We start from the raw sequence: 15173 nt of genomic DNA on the forward strand, positions 1-15173 counted from the left end.
TAAGAGAGTAAAGAGGAATATCATCAGGGAGGGCATACTACAGCAACGGCAGCCAACTTCAAGGATTAGTCAATCTTTCATGTCAAAGACGCAATCTGATCTCATTTTCATAAGAGATAACCCAGTGTAAGTACCTACCCGTGTTATTCTCGAACCTCCGAAGTGGCCAGCACAACCTCCGATCCTGCGACCCACTTCTGCAAGCTTCCGTACGTCTTCCGATCGATAGAACGAGCTTCTGGAAGCCTCTCGGTGGCCAGATCTAGATTCATCCTTGCATTTGTGGCTCCGGTAGTCCCGGTATTGTCAAGCTTACCAATGCGGTTGCCTTACAGATCTTAGCGAGGCATTCCGAGTGGCTCGGATGGTATGCATCACATACGGCTTACTCAATGGTGAAAGAGCGTTGAACACCTTTACAGCGAATAAACCAAGTTCTGCCGTTACTTACAGTATACTACGTATAGAGGAGACCGGACGAATGGAAGAAAAATTTAATAAAAAGGTTGGTGAAGGTCTAAAATATAATTAATTACAGCAACTCACCAACATTCATCTAGTTCACTATTTTGAGACCTTCAATTCAATTCTGTTTCAAAATATCATTTACCTCCTATCAAGATGAGATTTCTTTGTCTCCACGGCTACGCCTTCAGCGTAGAGGTTCTCCAACAACAGATGGAGCCCATCACTGCTCATCTGCCAAGTGACTGGGAGTACGAATTCCTCGAGGCGGGCATGGAACCCACAGAACTGATGCTCCGTAAGTGTCAACAAGTCCGTCTCCACTGTATCCACGGAGCTAACAAGACCAGCAAATCTCAAGCAAGTCCCCAAGCCCAACTACAGCTGGTACAACTTTCCCTACCCGGAAGACGTCGAAGAGGCATATGAGCGTCTAGCTGCCTACGTCGAGTCAGAAGGTCCATTTGATGGAGTCTGGGGCTTCTCCCAGGGGGGTTCTATGGCCGCCCTTCTTCTTCTCATGCACCAAGCCGAGCATCCTGATACACCATACCCTTTCAAGATGGCCATCTTCACATCAGCCTTCCTTCCCCACTCCTTTGACAATGGTGTGGTCAGCTGGGATCTTACAGAGAAGAACACTCTTGAACCGACATACCTCCCTGGACGAATTGACGTTTCTCACGGCAAGAAGTTGGACTGGAAAAAGGATCTTCACACTTCAATTGAGTATGACATGATCAACGCTGTCAAGGATGAGCTTGACTTTCCTGTTGACCTCCTCCTTCGATGGAGACCGAGTGATATCCCTGAAAAGATCCCAGTACCTTCTGTCCATGTCCGTGGTTTGAAGGATCATTACTCATTCGTCGATGAGTCTGTATACGAGTTGTTTGATCCCGATATGGCGAGGAAGATGACACATCGTGGTGGACACAACTTCCCCCGATATAACGAGGAGTTGGTGCACTTTGCAGAGTTGATTATCGATACGGTTGTTTCTCTTCACTAGAGGATTATGGTCGTTTTTCTTATGTTAATGTTGCTGGATGGCTGATTGCAAACGAAAAGTTTCAGAATTGTTATGGGACATAATAGATTATTTCTTTACTTTAGACTTTAGAAAATAGATTGAGATTGTGTCTTTACATCTTTTATAGACTGTAATTCCTCTAAAGTCTAGCATAAAGTCTAGCCATATATGGGCTCTTTAAGATCTAATTCTTGGTTTTAGAAAGCATAACCTAATCTTATAGACAGTGCAAGCGCTTTGGGTGACCACATACAGGAGCTTATCCTCTTGGTGGAATCAGGAAGCATCCAAAAGATCGTCGGGTCAGATGTCAGTGTCGATAGATAGTTATCGAGAAACCCTCTAATCACCGTGGAGAAAGATGTATTTAACAGCCAAAAGTTGAAAGTTGATTACGATTAAATTGGAAGGAGGAAGGAAAATCAAGCCGGATTGCTCCCGCTCTCATGACAATAAATGACGGTACGAACAGCTCGTATTATACACTCCAACAGCACTTGACATATATTTTTGCTCCACAATGACGCCGATATAATAACTACCTACTTTAGCTCTTTTAAGTAAGAAATTGCGTGATTGGTTGTTTATGGATATGATCTATATGGCGTTCTTCGTAAATAATTCATCATGCAACATATTAAGAGCCCTAGTGGCGTCCTTATCCGGGATCACACAAGATATGTTGATCTCGCTAGCGCCTGTCACCGAAACATCTTAGCACGATTTGTCAACGACTCAGCTACAGTTAACGTACCTTGGGAGATCATCTCAATGTTGACATCCTGCTCCCCCAGAATGGCAAACATCTTGCCAGCAATGCCAGTCATGTTCTTCAATTCAGCACCAACGAGACTCAGGATAGCCATGTCAGGCAGCAAATTGACCTCTCCTTCTTCAGCAAGCCTGCACTGAACATTCTTGATCTGGGAAGGATCCATGTTGGAACTGTTGATTGCCATAGAAACATGGACTTCCGAGGTGGAGATTAGATCGACTGAGATATCGTGCTCGGCCAGAATGGTGAATACCTTGACGAAGAAGCCGTGAGACATGGACTGTTTGTTGCTGAGTATGTTGAAGATGGTGATGTCTCGTTTGATAGTGACAGCAGTTGGCATTTTCGGCAGTGCTGTGGAAGAAGTACTGTCCGAGTCTGAAGGATCTAGGTAATCGATCGGCCACGAAGATGTGTCATCACCATCAGTGGGAACAACAACAGTTCCTTGGCCCCACGGCTTCTGCACATTCTTGACAAATATGCTAACTGGAGGCTTTGCTTGGATTGCCAGAGACAGTGCAAGATGGTGAATGACCTCTGATCCATAGAATGTAAGTTCAGCTGCTTCTGATGGAGTAATCGAAGGGAGGCACCTAGCATCAGGAACTTCTCTGGGATCAGCTGTGAAAATGCCGTCAACCTCTTTCCAGATCTGTACCCTCTCTGCATGTAAACCGATCGCCACCAAGACAGCACATAGATCAGAATATCCTCTTCCAATACCACTGTCTATCAGGCTCCCCGGAACAGCGCCGAAGAAACCAGTGACGACGGGGACTCTCCCATTGCAAGCTTCGACTCGCTTCCCAAAGACTGCTGCAGCTTCGTGGAAGAAGTCGGGTCTCAACTGATCCAGATTATTGCTGGGTACAATATCGGAGAGATCGACGTACTCCGCTGGGATGTCTCTGTCTCGTAGCATAGCAACCATGAGTCGACAGCTCAGCTTCTCGCCGAAGCTGACCATTTTGTCTTTTGCTTTGCCATTAATGTCGAGGTTGAAGCGCTTGGCAGCGGATGTGTAATCAAGTAGCTCTTGGCAATCTGCCGTGATTTGTCGAATTGTCTCATCACGGATGTCCTGTCTCAAGATATACGTCTGGACAGTGGCCACTTGGTCGTCGCGGATATCTCGAATGATACTGCGAAGTCTGTCGAATAGTAACTCTTGCATGTCAGGGTCTTGAGTTATGGCTACAATGCCTCTCAGCGTCCGGTAGACTTGTAGCAGCCTTGATAATCGTGATTAGTAGCTTGAGATGGTGCGAGGTTATCTGGTTGTTTGACTCACCTGCTCGTTGTTCCAAAGACTTTCTTGCCTGAGCTTCTTGCAGAACATATCACTGCTGGTCTGTCACCTCCAAGCCTCGCACTGCAACAAGATTAGCCGGCGACCTTGATACGCTAGTGGCTCAGCTGTACCTTTTTACAATCTCGGCAACCTACCATGTTTATGTCAGTATTCGTCACTATGGCAAAGCGGTTGAACAAAGAGCGATGCAACTGACCTTGTCTGGAAATTTACCAATGCTAGTTCCACCAAACTTCTGAACCACCCAGGAATTATCTCGACGACTACGCATGCTGGCAAGCTTCGCAAGATACGCAAGGACAAACTGTTGCAGGGCTGATTGGGTTTGCAGCGTTTCAAGCGCAGTTAGGACTTAGATAATTAATTATGTTCCCGGCAAGCCCAAAAATAGCAATTATGAATGTCAGTCCCTTGTCACGTTGAGTTCAGGCAGCTCTCGGCACCCTTATCCTCGGCGGCTTATCTTATCGCGAGAAGTCCCCGATGTCAGCGCCGAGGTAGGAGAATTGATGAAAACAGTGAACATGGGTTTCATTGTTGGGGTGCATGTTTGCCAATTCAAGTCTCAATAACATCACCTTGAGATGTAAAGTTTCCGGGTGCGCCCTGCAATACAATTGGCCAACACCGAAAACCTCAAGTCATTGAAATTTGGTCAAATCGGTAAGGCCCAGTGGAGCCTCCGATTGCTCTGACTATCGGGAGGCTGGTCGGAACCTTTTTCGTCGGATCCGATCCGAGCACTCACATCACATTTGGGCTGTTCATATGTTGCTGACATCAGATCATACCAATAGCACTTGAGATCACATCAAGATTTTTGCAACTGACGGAAGAGAAAGGGCAAAGCCATTGATTTTCGGGCCGCATCCCGCTAAACCCTGCACGTGAACAGGCGCGTCTCCCATGATCAACTTATTTACTCTTGAAAGGCCAAATAGACAACTTTCCGAAATCCCAAACCCCCTCAATCGTAAAAATATCCTTCCGAATAATCTCCTTGATCTCCTCCTCGCTCTCAGCCTTGATGATCATGACTGTTCCATTCTCGGCGACTTGTTGGCCTTCGGCGCTGTGATAAGCAAGGGTGCTGCCGAAGAAGGGGACGCGGCCGGCTTTGACCAGGGGAGCTGCGTCTTGGTTGTGAGGCTTGAGGAGGACCTGTCGCTTGGCCAGGACGTCAGGAAGATCAGGGATTATGACGAGGTATTCTTTGAGCTCGGTGGCCATGACGGGCAGTGGTGAAGATGTTGGTGTAGAAGAAATGATAGTTCAAAGACTGTTCTGATGTGCCAATGGCTTATACTTTGAGATGGAGGCGGTGCTCAGCTGTCAGTAATTAAATATGTTGGTGATCTTGGAATCAGCGCATCCACATCTTGACCTAATGCTGGCGCCGGACTATCATCATCCAATGCTTACTCGAGATTCGGATCGGGGATCAAGGAAGCGTTGGATATTGAGAGGGCGTCAAATTAAGTAATCAAAGTGCCACCTGATTTGCTACCAATTTACCCAATTCTTTTTGTCGCTTTAGGTCAAGGTACATGGCCCCCGAAACGGGCTCTTCCGGACCCGGGACTTAATGGCCTCGGACAGAGCCTTTCGGTAGTTTTGTTAATCCACTTGTTTCGCGACTTCATGCCTAGCCATTATTGGACTAATGGAGAGATTGAGAGAAATCGGTGATAAGATAGGTAACGGCTCGGCTCGGTTTAACAGAAACCGCCTCTAAAACCGCTGAGGAAAATGATGACATGCAGCCTCAACTGTAACTGTCCTACCCTATTTCACTTAGAATGATTATTTGTAAAGCGCGTTTACAGAATAATAAACGCGTTTTTCACTATAATTACATCTTTTAAGTAGTAAATAACTATTAAAAGGACTTTTCATATAGTATTTTATATAATACACTGTAAACATATATAATTAAGGACGCGTTCTATCTTTAAAAATAAGGAAATCAGAAAAGACCCTAAGCGAACTAAGAAATGAACCGATTTGGTTATATCAAGCAACCAACTTTTATTCTCGATAAGACTCTTTATGCAATTAAAGCAGACTTGGCCATAACCTTCTTGGCAAATCCCGTCAGAGGATCATTACTGACAATGTCAAAGACAGAGAGGTCAGCCTGGAACTCCTTCAGTAGCCAAGTACGAATCTCAATCGCGACAAGACTGTCAATGCCAAGTGCAGGCAGCGACTTTCGCGAATCCATGTCCTCCACATCAGCCTTGATGATCTTGGAAACGCCCTCTAAAAGCTGCTGTAACACAATCTCGTAGACCTCATCGGGCGAAGCAGCCGCGGCGATGAGCTTCTTCCAGTCCTGGCCACCAGCGACAGCACCAGTGCCTTGACGATCCAGTTGGTTGAGCACTGCGAATCGCGAGTCGGCAAACCAGTAGGGATCGTTGGCTGCGAGCTTGTCGAGTTGGCCACCGGTAGACGCGCCGAGGGCGACCTGTGTGGGGGTACGGCCTGAGATGGCGGCCTTGATGACGTTGAGAACATCGTTCTCATCCATGCCGAGCAGACCGCCATCCTTGAGAAGCTGGAAGACTTCGCTGCGCTCTGTGGAAACACCGATGCCGACGACGAGACTGAGGTTGATGCTGGTGGCTGCGAGTCCTGAAGCCGCGCGCTGGTGGGCGAGCGCGTCTTGGTACGTGTTGCCCGCGTTGTAGTTGGCCTGACCACGAGATCCGATGATACCAGCAATCGAAGACAGGCAGATGAAGAAGTCCAAATCGGTAGGGAGGAGATCGTGAAGGTTACGCGTCGCGAGGAGCTTGGGACGGAGAGACGCGTTCCAATCGTCAGCTGTCATGTTACTGTAGACCGCGTCCTAAAGCGCGTTAGTGGGTGAATACAAGCGATCTCGAGGATGACTTACTCTTAGATCCATGGCACAGTGAATCAATCCCTTGATGGCAGGGAAGCTCTGCTTCACGTCGTTGATGACGGGCTCGAGCTGAGACTTCTCTGCGACATCAACCGCAAATGCCTTGGCTTGGACACCTTGAGCGTGAACTTCATCAAGAAGAGCCTGGGCTTCAGGACGCGAAGCGGCCGATCGAGAGAGGAAGACGAGATGACGCGCTCCTCGTTGGACGAGAAGTCGCGTTACGGATCGACCAATGCCGCCAAGACCACCAATGAGGACGTATGTGGCATCATGAGGCAGACAGAAGCTCTCAAGGCCATCAGGAACAACCTGGAAATGAGTTAGCACGCGTTAATAGAGAGCAATTGAGCGGAGACTTACTGGGACAATGTCATCAGGTCGAGGGTACAGCACGATCTTACCAACGTGGCCACCACTCTGCATCAGCCTAAAAGCCTTAGAGACCTCACCGAAAGAGTATCGTGCAAGGTTGATTAAAGGCGAAATGGCATTCTTGGACAGAAGCTCGACAACCTGGTTGCCGATGGCCTCGAAACGATCAGGATAGCTAATGACCTGTGTCAAGATGTCTAATCCTGAGAAGGTGATGTTATCGAGGAACGGACGCATGTCCAAGCCACTGTTATCGTAGATATCTCGCTTTCCAAGCTCAATGAAACGACCGAAGGGTGCAACGCAAAGCCATGTTCGGCGAAGGGCTTCACCAGCAAGAGAGTTGATGACTACATCGACACCTCGTTGGTTCGTGAGACGGAGAATACCATCAGCGAAAGAGTAGTCACGGCTATTAAAGATGTGAGACTCCTTAATACCGTACTCTTCGACCAAAAGGCGCTTCTTCTTCTCAGAAGACACAGTAGCAAAGATCTCAGCGCCAAGGTGCTTGGCGAGACGAATGGCAGTCTGACCAACACCACCCGCCGCAGAGTGAATCAAGACTGACTCACCGCGCTGAAGACGCGCGACATCAATGAGGGAGTGGACGACCGTAGCAGAGGTACACATTAAAGAAGCTGCTTCTTCATCGCCCAGATTATCAGGTGTCCGCTGAAAAGTACGAGGATCGACGCGAACACGAGTCTGGAAACAACCTGCATGCATACCAAAGACACGATCACCAACCTTGAACTTCTGCACACCAGCGCCAACCTTGACGACAACACCTGCACACTCAATACCGAGGGTGTTATCCTCCATCTGACCCATTGCAACCATGACATCTCGGAAGTTCAGTCCCACAGAACCAACCTCGATCTCGATCTGGTTATCACCAAGAGGTTCAGGGAGATCAGGCACAGAGAGGTACTCGAGAGTGTCGAGGAGACCGGGATCGCGGATCGAGAGCTGCAGAGGCTTGACGACCTGCTTGAGAGGAATCTTGACGGCCGAGAGCTTGTTTCCAGTTTTGGAGGAGTCGAGGAGGGCTTTGAGGTCAGGGTTGGGAATAAGGCGTTCGATGAGGACTTGGCTATCACGGATGACATACTCGGAGTCTGAGGTCTCACCGAAGGTCTTGCGAGAGATGTTATCGATGATGGATAGGATGGTCTTGGTGTTCGAGGCGGAATCTAGGGCAGCGGATGCATCGAGACCAAGGGTAGTGAAGGAGATGTCAGGGTGTTCGGCACGAATGGTCCGCCCAAGACCGTTGACGAGGCCTCGAGAGGCAGTATCGAGAGTCAGCCAGAGAGTACCTCGCGAAGCAAGGAAGAGCGAGCGAAGCTTGGCAAACGTCTCGTGATGAAAGCTCTCTAGGAAAGGAGCATCTATATCGAGGGCGGACAGGGTCAAGAATGGAGTGGCCTGCTCGGGGATGCCGCCAAAGTCAGTCTTGGCGACCTCGTAGCCCTGAGAGGTCAAGTCACTCTCAGCCAGTGCAATGAGTTGGCCGAGACCGGGGGACGTGGTAGATGGAGTGACGACGAGGACTCGGCGGACTGGGGGTTCTGTCTCGGGCTTGTGTCGCGCGATGATGAGGTCTGAAACGGTAGTCGAGGTAAAACCGGTAGAGGTGAGAAGGTCAGTTGAGATGGCGGCAGTGTGATTGGCGATCAGCAGAATACCGGAGGGTTTGAGGACCTTCTTGGCGTTCTTCAAGACGAGTGAGATATCGCCTTGCTGGTCTTCAACATCGAGGATGATGACATCGAGTGCCACGTCCTCGAAGCCCTGAGTGCTGGGATCCTGAGCGAGGTCAAGCTTCTCCTGCTGAACCTTGTTCTTCCAAGTCTCAGGGACAGAAGTCAACTCATCGGCAGGTCCATCCAGGGGAGTGGTAAGAGCAACAGAGGAGAGACTACCTTGGAGATCCTCAGCCTGTGCAGTGAGAGCCTTGAGCAAAGTGCTTGAAGTAGACGAGCTGTACTCAAGGACGCTCAGTCCAGGTCGCTTCTGGCCCAGAAGAGACAGGTAGCTGGCCAGCTTAGAGGCCAAGTCGGTACCCGTGAGCAACTGTCCAAGTGTTGCAGCATCAGAGATCTCGACATCGACCACTTTCTTGGGAACAACAGGAACATGTCCAAGCGACTGGCCATCACCCGAAGAAGAATCAGAGGCACCCCTCAAAGGCACAGTTTTGCATCCCTTGAGCGCAATCAAAGCCTTGGATCCACCCTCAGCAAATGCAATGACATCGCTCAGCATGTTGGTCGCACCCTGTTTCTTGGAAGTACTGAAACCATGATACTTGGTACCGCCAGTCGAGTCAAAGTCCGCAGAGATGTAAAGAGAAGCAGTCGAGACGGGGACTCGGGCCTTGATCTCGGCGGCGTCACCGGTGCTGGAGATCAAGAGATGGACAAAGACATCGAGAACAGCGGGATGGATCAGGTGAGCGGGCTCCCACTTCTTGGGGTAGAATTCCTTCGTGTCGATGACTTCCATGGAGAAGTGAGCCTTGTGATCAAAGAGGTTGAGTTCCTTGACACCACGGAATGCTGGGCCGAGGCTGAAGCCCGACTCGTCGAGCTTGGTGTAGAAGACGGTTGGGTCAACGCTGGGAAGGTCAGACTTGGAGATGTCCTTGTACTCTTGGTTCAGAAGAGCGTTGGCGGCAGCCTCCTCGTCCAAGAACGTGCTGTTGGTATCATGCTTATAAGACGTGCTGACAAGACCAGTACAGTTGGTCGTCCAAGAACCGCCCTCATTGCGACTCGAAACCGTAAACTCAGTCCAATGCGACCACGATACATTCGGCCCAGATCTCCAAGGCGTAAGCTGAAGTCTCGTCTCAACAGTTTGGTCAGGGGGAACAACAAGAGCACTGCCAATGTTGACATCACGAATAGTATAACCTTCAACATCAGCTCGCGTCTCAACCTGTCGCAGGCCCTCAATCGCCATGACGATCATACCAGCCATGGGGTAGATGTTGGTGTTCTGGAACTGATGGTGCTCAATCCACGGCTGCTCCGAGATGCGTAGGTAGTTGTGCCATGCGGGCTCGGCTTTGGTGGAGCGAGGATCTCTGACGCCGAGGAGTTCGAGGCGAGGATGCTTGCGTTGCTTGTAGGCGGTTACCGCGGCGGATTCGTGCCAGTAGCTGTTGGCGGTGTTCCAAGCGTAGGGAGGGAGATCAACGAGTGCGGAGGTGGTCTCGGTGTAGGTGTTGGCGAGAGGAATGTTGACCTGGTGGCCGAGAACGAGAAGTTCACCAACGACTTCGAGCGTAGTCTGGACGGCATCTTGCTTTCGCTTAATGGCAGAGAAGTACTTTGGCGAGGCACCATTATCACCAATGCTATCGAGGATCTGCTTTAGAGGTCCTTGGAGTGCAGCGTGAGGTCCAATCTCAACCATGGCATCCGCACTGCCCTTCTTACCCGAGGTCTTGCGCTTACCCAATGCACCAGCGTTAGCAGCAGCAGTGACAGCACCGGAGAAGTTGACAGGGCTGACGAGGTTAGCAACCCAGTACGCAGGGCCAAGTTCAGTGCCATCGATTGCCTTGGCCGAGACGGAGGAGAACATGCGGACTTTGGGATTGCCAGGCTTGAGCTCCCATTTGCCGGAGAGAGAGTTAAGATACTCCTCTGAGATCTGCTGCATGTGGTGAGAGTGGTAAGCTGTAGTGACGCGGAGTTTGCGGGCGAAGATGTCGTCAGCTTGAAGGAATGTGAGGACCTCATCGATGCCTTCGACGTCACCGGAGAGAGTGACACTGGCGGGACTATTGATGCAAGCGATGACAATCTTGCCTGCTGTAACGCGGCTCATATACTCACTCACACGATCGGGACCAAGACCGACAGCTGCCATGGATCCAGTCTTGGTAATATTGCCAGTAAGATGACCACGGAAGTAAGCAATCCTCATGGCAGCCTCCTTGTCAAAAGCACCCTTGGTATAAGCAGCAGCAATCTCACCACTAGAATGACCAACAGTGACTTGAGGGTGAATGCCCCAACTCGCAAGAAGATCAATGATGCTCAGCTGGAGAGCAGTACAGGAAGGTTGGCTGACATAGGGAAGGTCAATGATAGACTCCTTCGCATCGCGGTTGAGCTCTTCAACAAGATCCCAGGTGCTGCCGAAGTCCTTGAGGTACTGGCTGCATGCGTGGAGAGATTGCTGGAAGACGGGGTACTTCTGGAGTTCTCTGCCCATGGCGAACCATTGAGCTCCTTGGCCTGTGAAGATGAAGGTGAGGGCCTGGGATCGTGGAACGCGAGCGGCCTTGGTGGGTGCGCCGTCTAGGGCTTGCTGGAGCTCTTCGATGGTGGAAGCAGCGGCGTAGGTCTTCCAGGGAAGAGCAGAGCGCTTCTCGGAGAGGGTGTAGGCGAGGCGGTGGAGGAATTGGTCCTCGGGAAGTTTGCGGGCTGAAGGTTCAGCGAGATATGACTGGAGGGTTTGACTGAGACGGGCGATGCCAGACTCTTCGTGGGATGAGAGGAGGAAGAGATGAGATTTCTTATCAGTCCCCTCAATAACGTCTTGAGATCCATTGGCAATCAGGCCAGTACTGAGAACACCTTCGACCTTGGTATTGTGATGGCCCTTGAGGTTGTGAGTCTTGAGGAAGTGGTACGCATCATCCAAAACAGCATGAGCGTTGGCACCACCGTAACCAAAACTGTTGATACTGGCCCGTCGTAGACCAGCGGGCCACTTGATCTCCTCGGTAGGAATGTTAATCTTCCACTCATCAAGCTTGATCTTCGGATTAACGTGCTCAAGCCCATAAGTTGGAGAAATCACACCACTCTCAAGACTGTAAATAGTCTTAACAAGACCCGCAAGACCACTCGCCCCCTCAAGATGTCCAATGTTGCTCTTCACAGAGCCAACATAAACAGGTTTCTCTCTCGTCTTACCAAATACATTTTCAATGACTGAGCACTCAATTGGATCACCGACCTTGGTGCCCGTTCCATGCGCCTCAAAGAAATTGGTCTTGTCGAAGCTCAGACCAGCTGAAGCATAAGTCGCACGGATGAGCTCTTCCTGGCGAGAAGCAGAAGGTTGCGTAATTCCGAGGGTTCGACCGTCCTGGTTACTGCCCGTGCTTCGGAGGACGGCACGGATGGTGTCGCCGTCGGCAAGTGCTTTATCAAGACGCTTGAGGACGACGAAGCCACCACCTTCTGCACGGGCGTAGCCGTTGGCTGAGGCGTCGAAGGAGTGGCATTTATTGTCGGCGCTGAGGAAGGACATGGAGGACATGAAGACGCCGAAGTTGGGGAGGAGATGGAGACCGAGGCCCCCGACGAGAGCCTGCTAAATTAGAGCTAGTTCCTGGTAATACTTGGTATGGAACTCACAGAGTCGCTTTCGCCGTTTCGGATGCTCTGGCCTGCGAGGTGCAGGGCAGTCAACGTAGAGGAGCAAGCGGTGTCGATGGTGACACTGGGGCCCTTGAGGTTGAAGAACCACGAGATGCGATTTGAAAGAAGAGCTGGACCGGTGCCGGTGGCGGTGTACTTGGGTGCGCTGTCCATGTCGTAGGCTTGAAGATCCCAGTAATCATGCTGGCATGCTCCGATGTAACAAGACATGTGTTGATTGGCGACCTCATCGATCTTTAGACCAGCTAGGAAATATCAGAACCGGCTTCACAAAACAACAGTATGACGTACCATTCTCGAGGCCCTCGTAGGCCAGCTCAAGGAGAATCCTCTGCGTAGGATCCATTCCCCTCGCCTCCTCGGGCGTAATAGAGAAGAACCCGGCATCAAACTTATCAACATCACTCTTCAGAAAATACCCTTGCTTGGTATTCAACGTCCCCGCCCTTCCACCATCAGGATGATAAAACCCATCGATGTTGAAACGGCTCTCAGGAACATCACTCAGAGCATTCCTCCCCTCCTTCAGAAGATCCCAGAGATGACGAGGCGAAGTTGCATCACCCGGAAACCTACCAGAGACTCCGATGACAGCGATAGCAGAAGAGATGTCACCGTCTACCTGAGGGCGGCCAGCATCGTGTTCAGCGCCACCATTGGCAGTGCCATTGTTAGCACCGCCGTTAGCAGCGTTGTGAAAGCCATTAGCGCTAGGATGAGCTCCATTGCCGTTGCTAGTGCCGTTTGCGCCGTTGGAGCCATTGGAGAGAGTCATTGTGAGAGGGGGAAAAGAGTCAGAAACAAAGATTGTGTGATGGGCGCTGGCTTGCTTTGGATTTGACTCTGAAGAAAGGATGATGATCACAGAAATAACAACATGAAAACGACTTGGATCAGATATATGAACTGAAGCATTGCTATAATATCCATTGCCGCTCGGAGCTAGCTAGACCGGGTTAACAAGCTTAGGTTTCATCTACCGAGTATTTCGTGCATCCGACTAAAGCTCATGCACGTCTTCGGAAGATATTGACCCTAAGATCGGAGGTTGCGTCAGCGTCGGCGCCGAGAAAATTACCCACTGTACCCTTGTCAGACCGGGCCCGGAAAGACCGCGACCAATGATAATGAGCCGGGGATAACAGAATTTGAGCTGCCGGATTATTCTTGCGTGATATTCGAGGCTCAAAAAGGATCCGTATTTGCCTCAGTGGAATGAAGTTGCAAGCTGAGACATTTTTTTTCTTTTCCTTCATTCTCGCCGACACGTTATCGGGTGATGGATTTAAGGATAAGACACTGCTAGCGAAGTTTACACCTTACCTATTCACTTGTCGATAGACCAGCCACTATCATTTGAGGTAAGATGTACTCCGTACCCATCTGGGATATAGTAGAGGCATGTTGCTTGGGTTTTATTTACCATTAGTAAATATTAATATCGGCTAATTGGGGAAGTGTTTTATGCGCCCGTTTTCTAAACCTTAATACTAATAAGGAAGCCATGCATACTTGGCTCTTGTCTTAACCTGAGTTGCCTAAGACATCTTTTAAGGCCGTAATTAATAGGAGAATAGGCAACATTTAATCATCCCTTGAGAGACATAGCTGCATTATACCTTAATGCCATATTCTAAAGTTGTTATTCTATATAGGAAACTGAAGAGTTAGTGACTTACCTCTTGCAGGAGGGAAGTAGATCAAGGTTTAAAGCTAGCAGGATTAAGGTCAAAGCGAAAGTTCAATGCAAAAGGCAATTAAGGTAAATAAATCTAACTGCCGTCTTCAGAATACGAGCTGCTTTTATTACGAGCATCTATAAATTGATAATCCTGCGCTCCATTCTTCTGTTCTCGATAATGTCTTATCTCTTCGCCAGCCAGTTCGCCTGAAAACACTGCCGTCACTCGAAATCATGAAGCCTGTTACCATTCTTCTCGCGCTTACCAGTACAGCCTGCACAGTGTCGGCTGGTTTGCCCCGGTTTGGTTCGTGATATCCTTTATGATCAAAGATACTTCCGTTCTGACTGTACCCTTCACACAGCGAAATGTACCGCTGCTTCGCAGTGCAATTCCGATTATTGCTCTCCTGTACAAAATGCGGACTGCGACGAATTCGTCAATTGCCGTGGTAAGTATCCTCAAATCATCCCTCAGAAGGCTCCGGAACAGGGACTAACTACTCGAAGACAGCGTATGCTACGGTGCTTCAGTAGACTGTAAGCCAAACAGGAAATCATGTCTTGCTGCCATTGTACTCACTGATACGTAGCGCCGTGCTCGAATGATTGGGAATGCAACTCCAACCATTGCAAGGGTATACCATTGATCACTCTATATGAAATCTTTACTGACGCATTGCAGGAGGAAGATGCTATGACTGCCGTGATCCTCGCAACCATGCCAAGGCCAGGCCACCTTACCTCTCTGTGGGCTGTACGTCTTTGATTTGAAGTTTATATCCCTATTTGAAAGCTGACGTGTCTTTAAAAGCTTCCTGTACTGGATTCGGAGATCAATGCTGCGAGTCGCAATGTAGAGGTATGTTGATAGACCCTTGCTATGGCCTGGACTGAGCAAAGCTAATCTGTGCTCAGCTAACACTCAGAGGAACATGCAATGCATTGATAATACGGTCATCATGCAAATGGGCGGGCATGGGCCGTTCCCAGTGCAGAATGGACCATCCAGGCGTTGATTCGACATGACAATGGTTGGACTGTATAAAGAAACCCAGGTTTGAGAAACCTCGGATGTGGATACTGGCATTTTAATATGCACATTGATAAATATTATGGCTTTAGTGCTCTGTCTCTGCCGCTCAGTTTGTAATAAAGGAAAGGTATTAAACACGTCTTTGAAATTAGGGATAACATCTGATTTGGT

The 15173-nt window shown here is 49.5% G+C and overlaps 5 protein-coding genes across 5 annotated transcripts; 2 read left to right on the plus strand and 3 right to left on the minus strand.

Annotated features, from left to right (window-relative positions):
- Positions 1-621: 621 nt before the first annotated feature.
- FPRO_03873 (uncharacterized protein) lies at positions 622-1477 on the plus strand (the record flags this gene model as incomplete). Its single annotated transcript, XM_031224030.1, has 2 exons — positions 622-763; positions 816-1477. The coding sequence occupies 2 exons, from the start codon at positions 622-624 to the stop codon at positions 1475-1477; spliced, it is 804 nt and encodes a 267-aa protein (XP_031089329.1).
- Positions 1478-2095: 618 nt separating this feature from the next.
- FPRO_03872 (putative aspartate kinase) lies at positions 2096-3859 on the minus strand (the record flags this gene model as incomplete). Its single annotated transcript, XM_031224031.1, has 5 exons — positions 2096-2196; positions 2253-3508; positions 3568-3648; positions 3699-3718; positions 3785-3859. 5 exons carry the CDS (start codon positions 3857-3859, stop codon positions 2096-2098), a joined length of 1533 nt encoding a protein of 510 aa, XP_031089330.1.
- Positions 3860-4503: 644 nt separating this feature from the next.
- Positions 4504-4818, minus strand: FPRO_03871 (uncharacterized protein; the record flags this gene model as incomplete). Its single annotated transcript, XM_031224032.1, has 1 exon — positions 4504-4818. One exon carries the CDS (start codon positions 4816-4818, stop codon positions 4504-4506), a length of 315 nt encoding a protein of 104 aa, XP_031089331.1.
- Positions 4819-5635: 817 nt separating this feature from the next.
- On the minus strand, positions 5636-13060 carry FPRO_03870 (polyketide synthase; the record flags this gene model as incomplete). The annotated part of the gene is made up of 5 exons (XM_031224033.1): positions 5636-6442; positions 6491-6811; positions 6863-12214; positions 12262-12530; positions 12577-13060. 5 exons carry the CDS (start codon positions 13058-13060, stop codon positions 5636-5638), a joined length of 7233 nt encoding a protein of 2410 aa, XP_031089332.1.
- A 1140-nt stretch (positions 13061-14200) lies between these two features.
- On the plus strand, positions 14201-14985 carry FPRO_03869 (uncharacterized protein; the record flags this gene model as incomplete). Its single annotated transcript, XM_031224034.1, has 7 exons — positions 14201-14273; positions 14332-14418; positions 14477-14499; positions 14560-14604; positions 14652-14723; positions 14781-14828; positions 14896-14985. 7 exons carry the CDS (start codon positions 14201-14203, stop codon positions 14983-14985), a joined length of 438 nt encoding a protein of 145 aa, XP_031089333.1.
- Positions 14986-15173: the final 188 nt, after the last annotated feature.

This window comes from Fusarium proliferatum (genome assembly GCF_900067095.1).
Source record: "Fusarium proliferatum ET1 genome assembly, contig: FPRO_scaffold014, whole genome shotgun sequence".
NCBI lineage: Eukaryota > Fungi > Ascomycota > Sordariomycetes > Hypocreales > Nectriaceae > Fusarium > Fusarium proliferatum.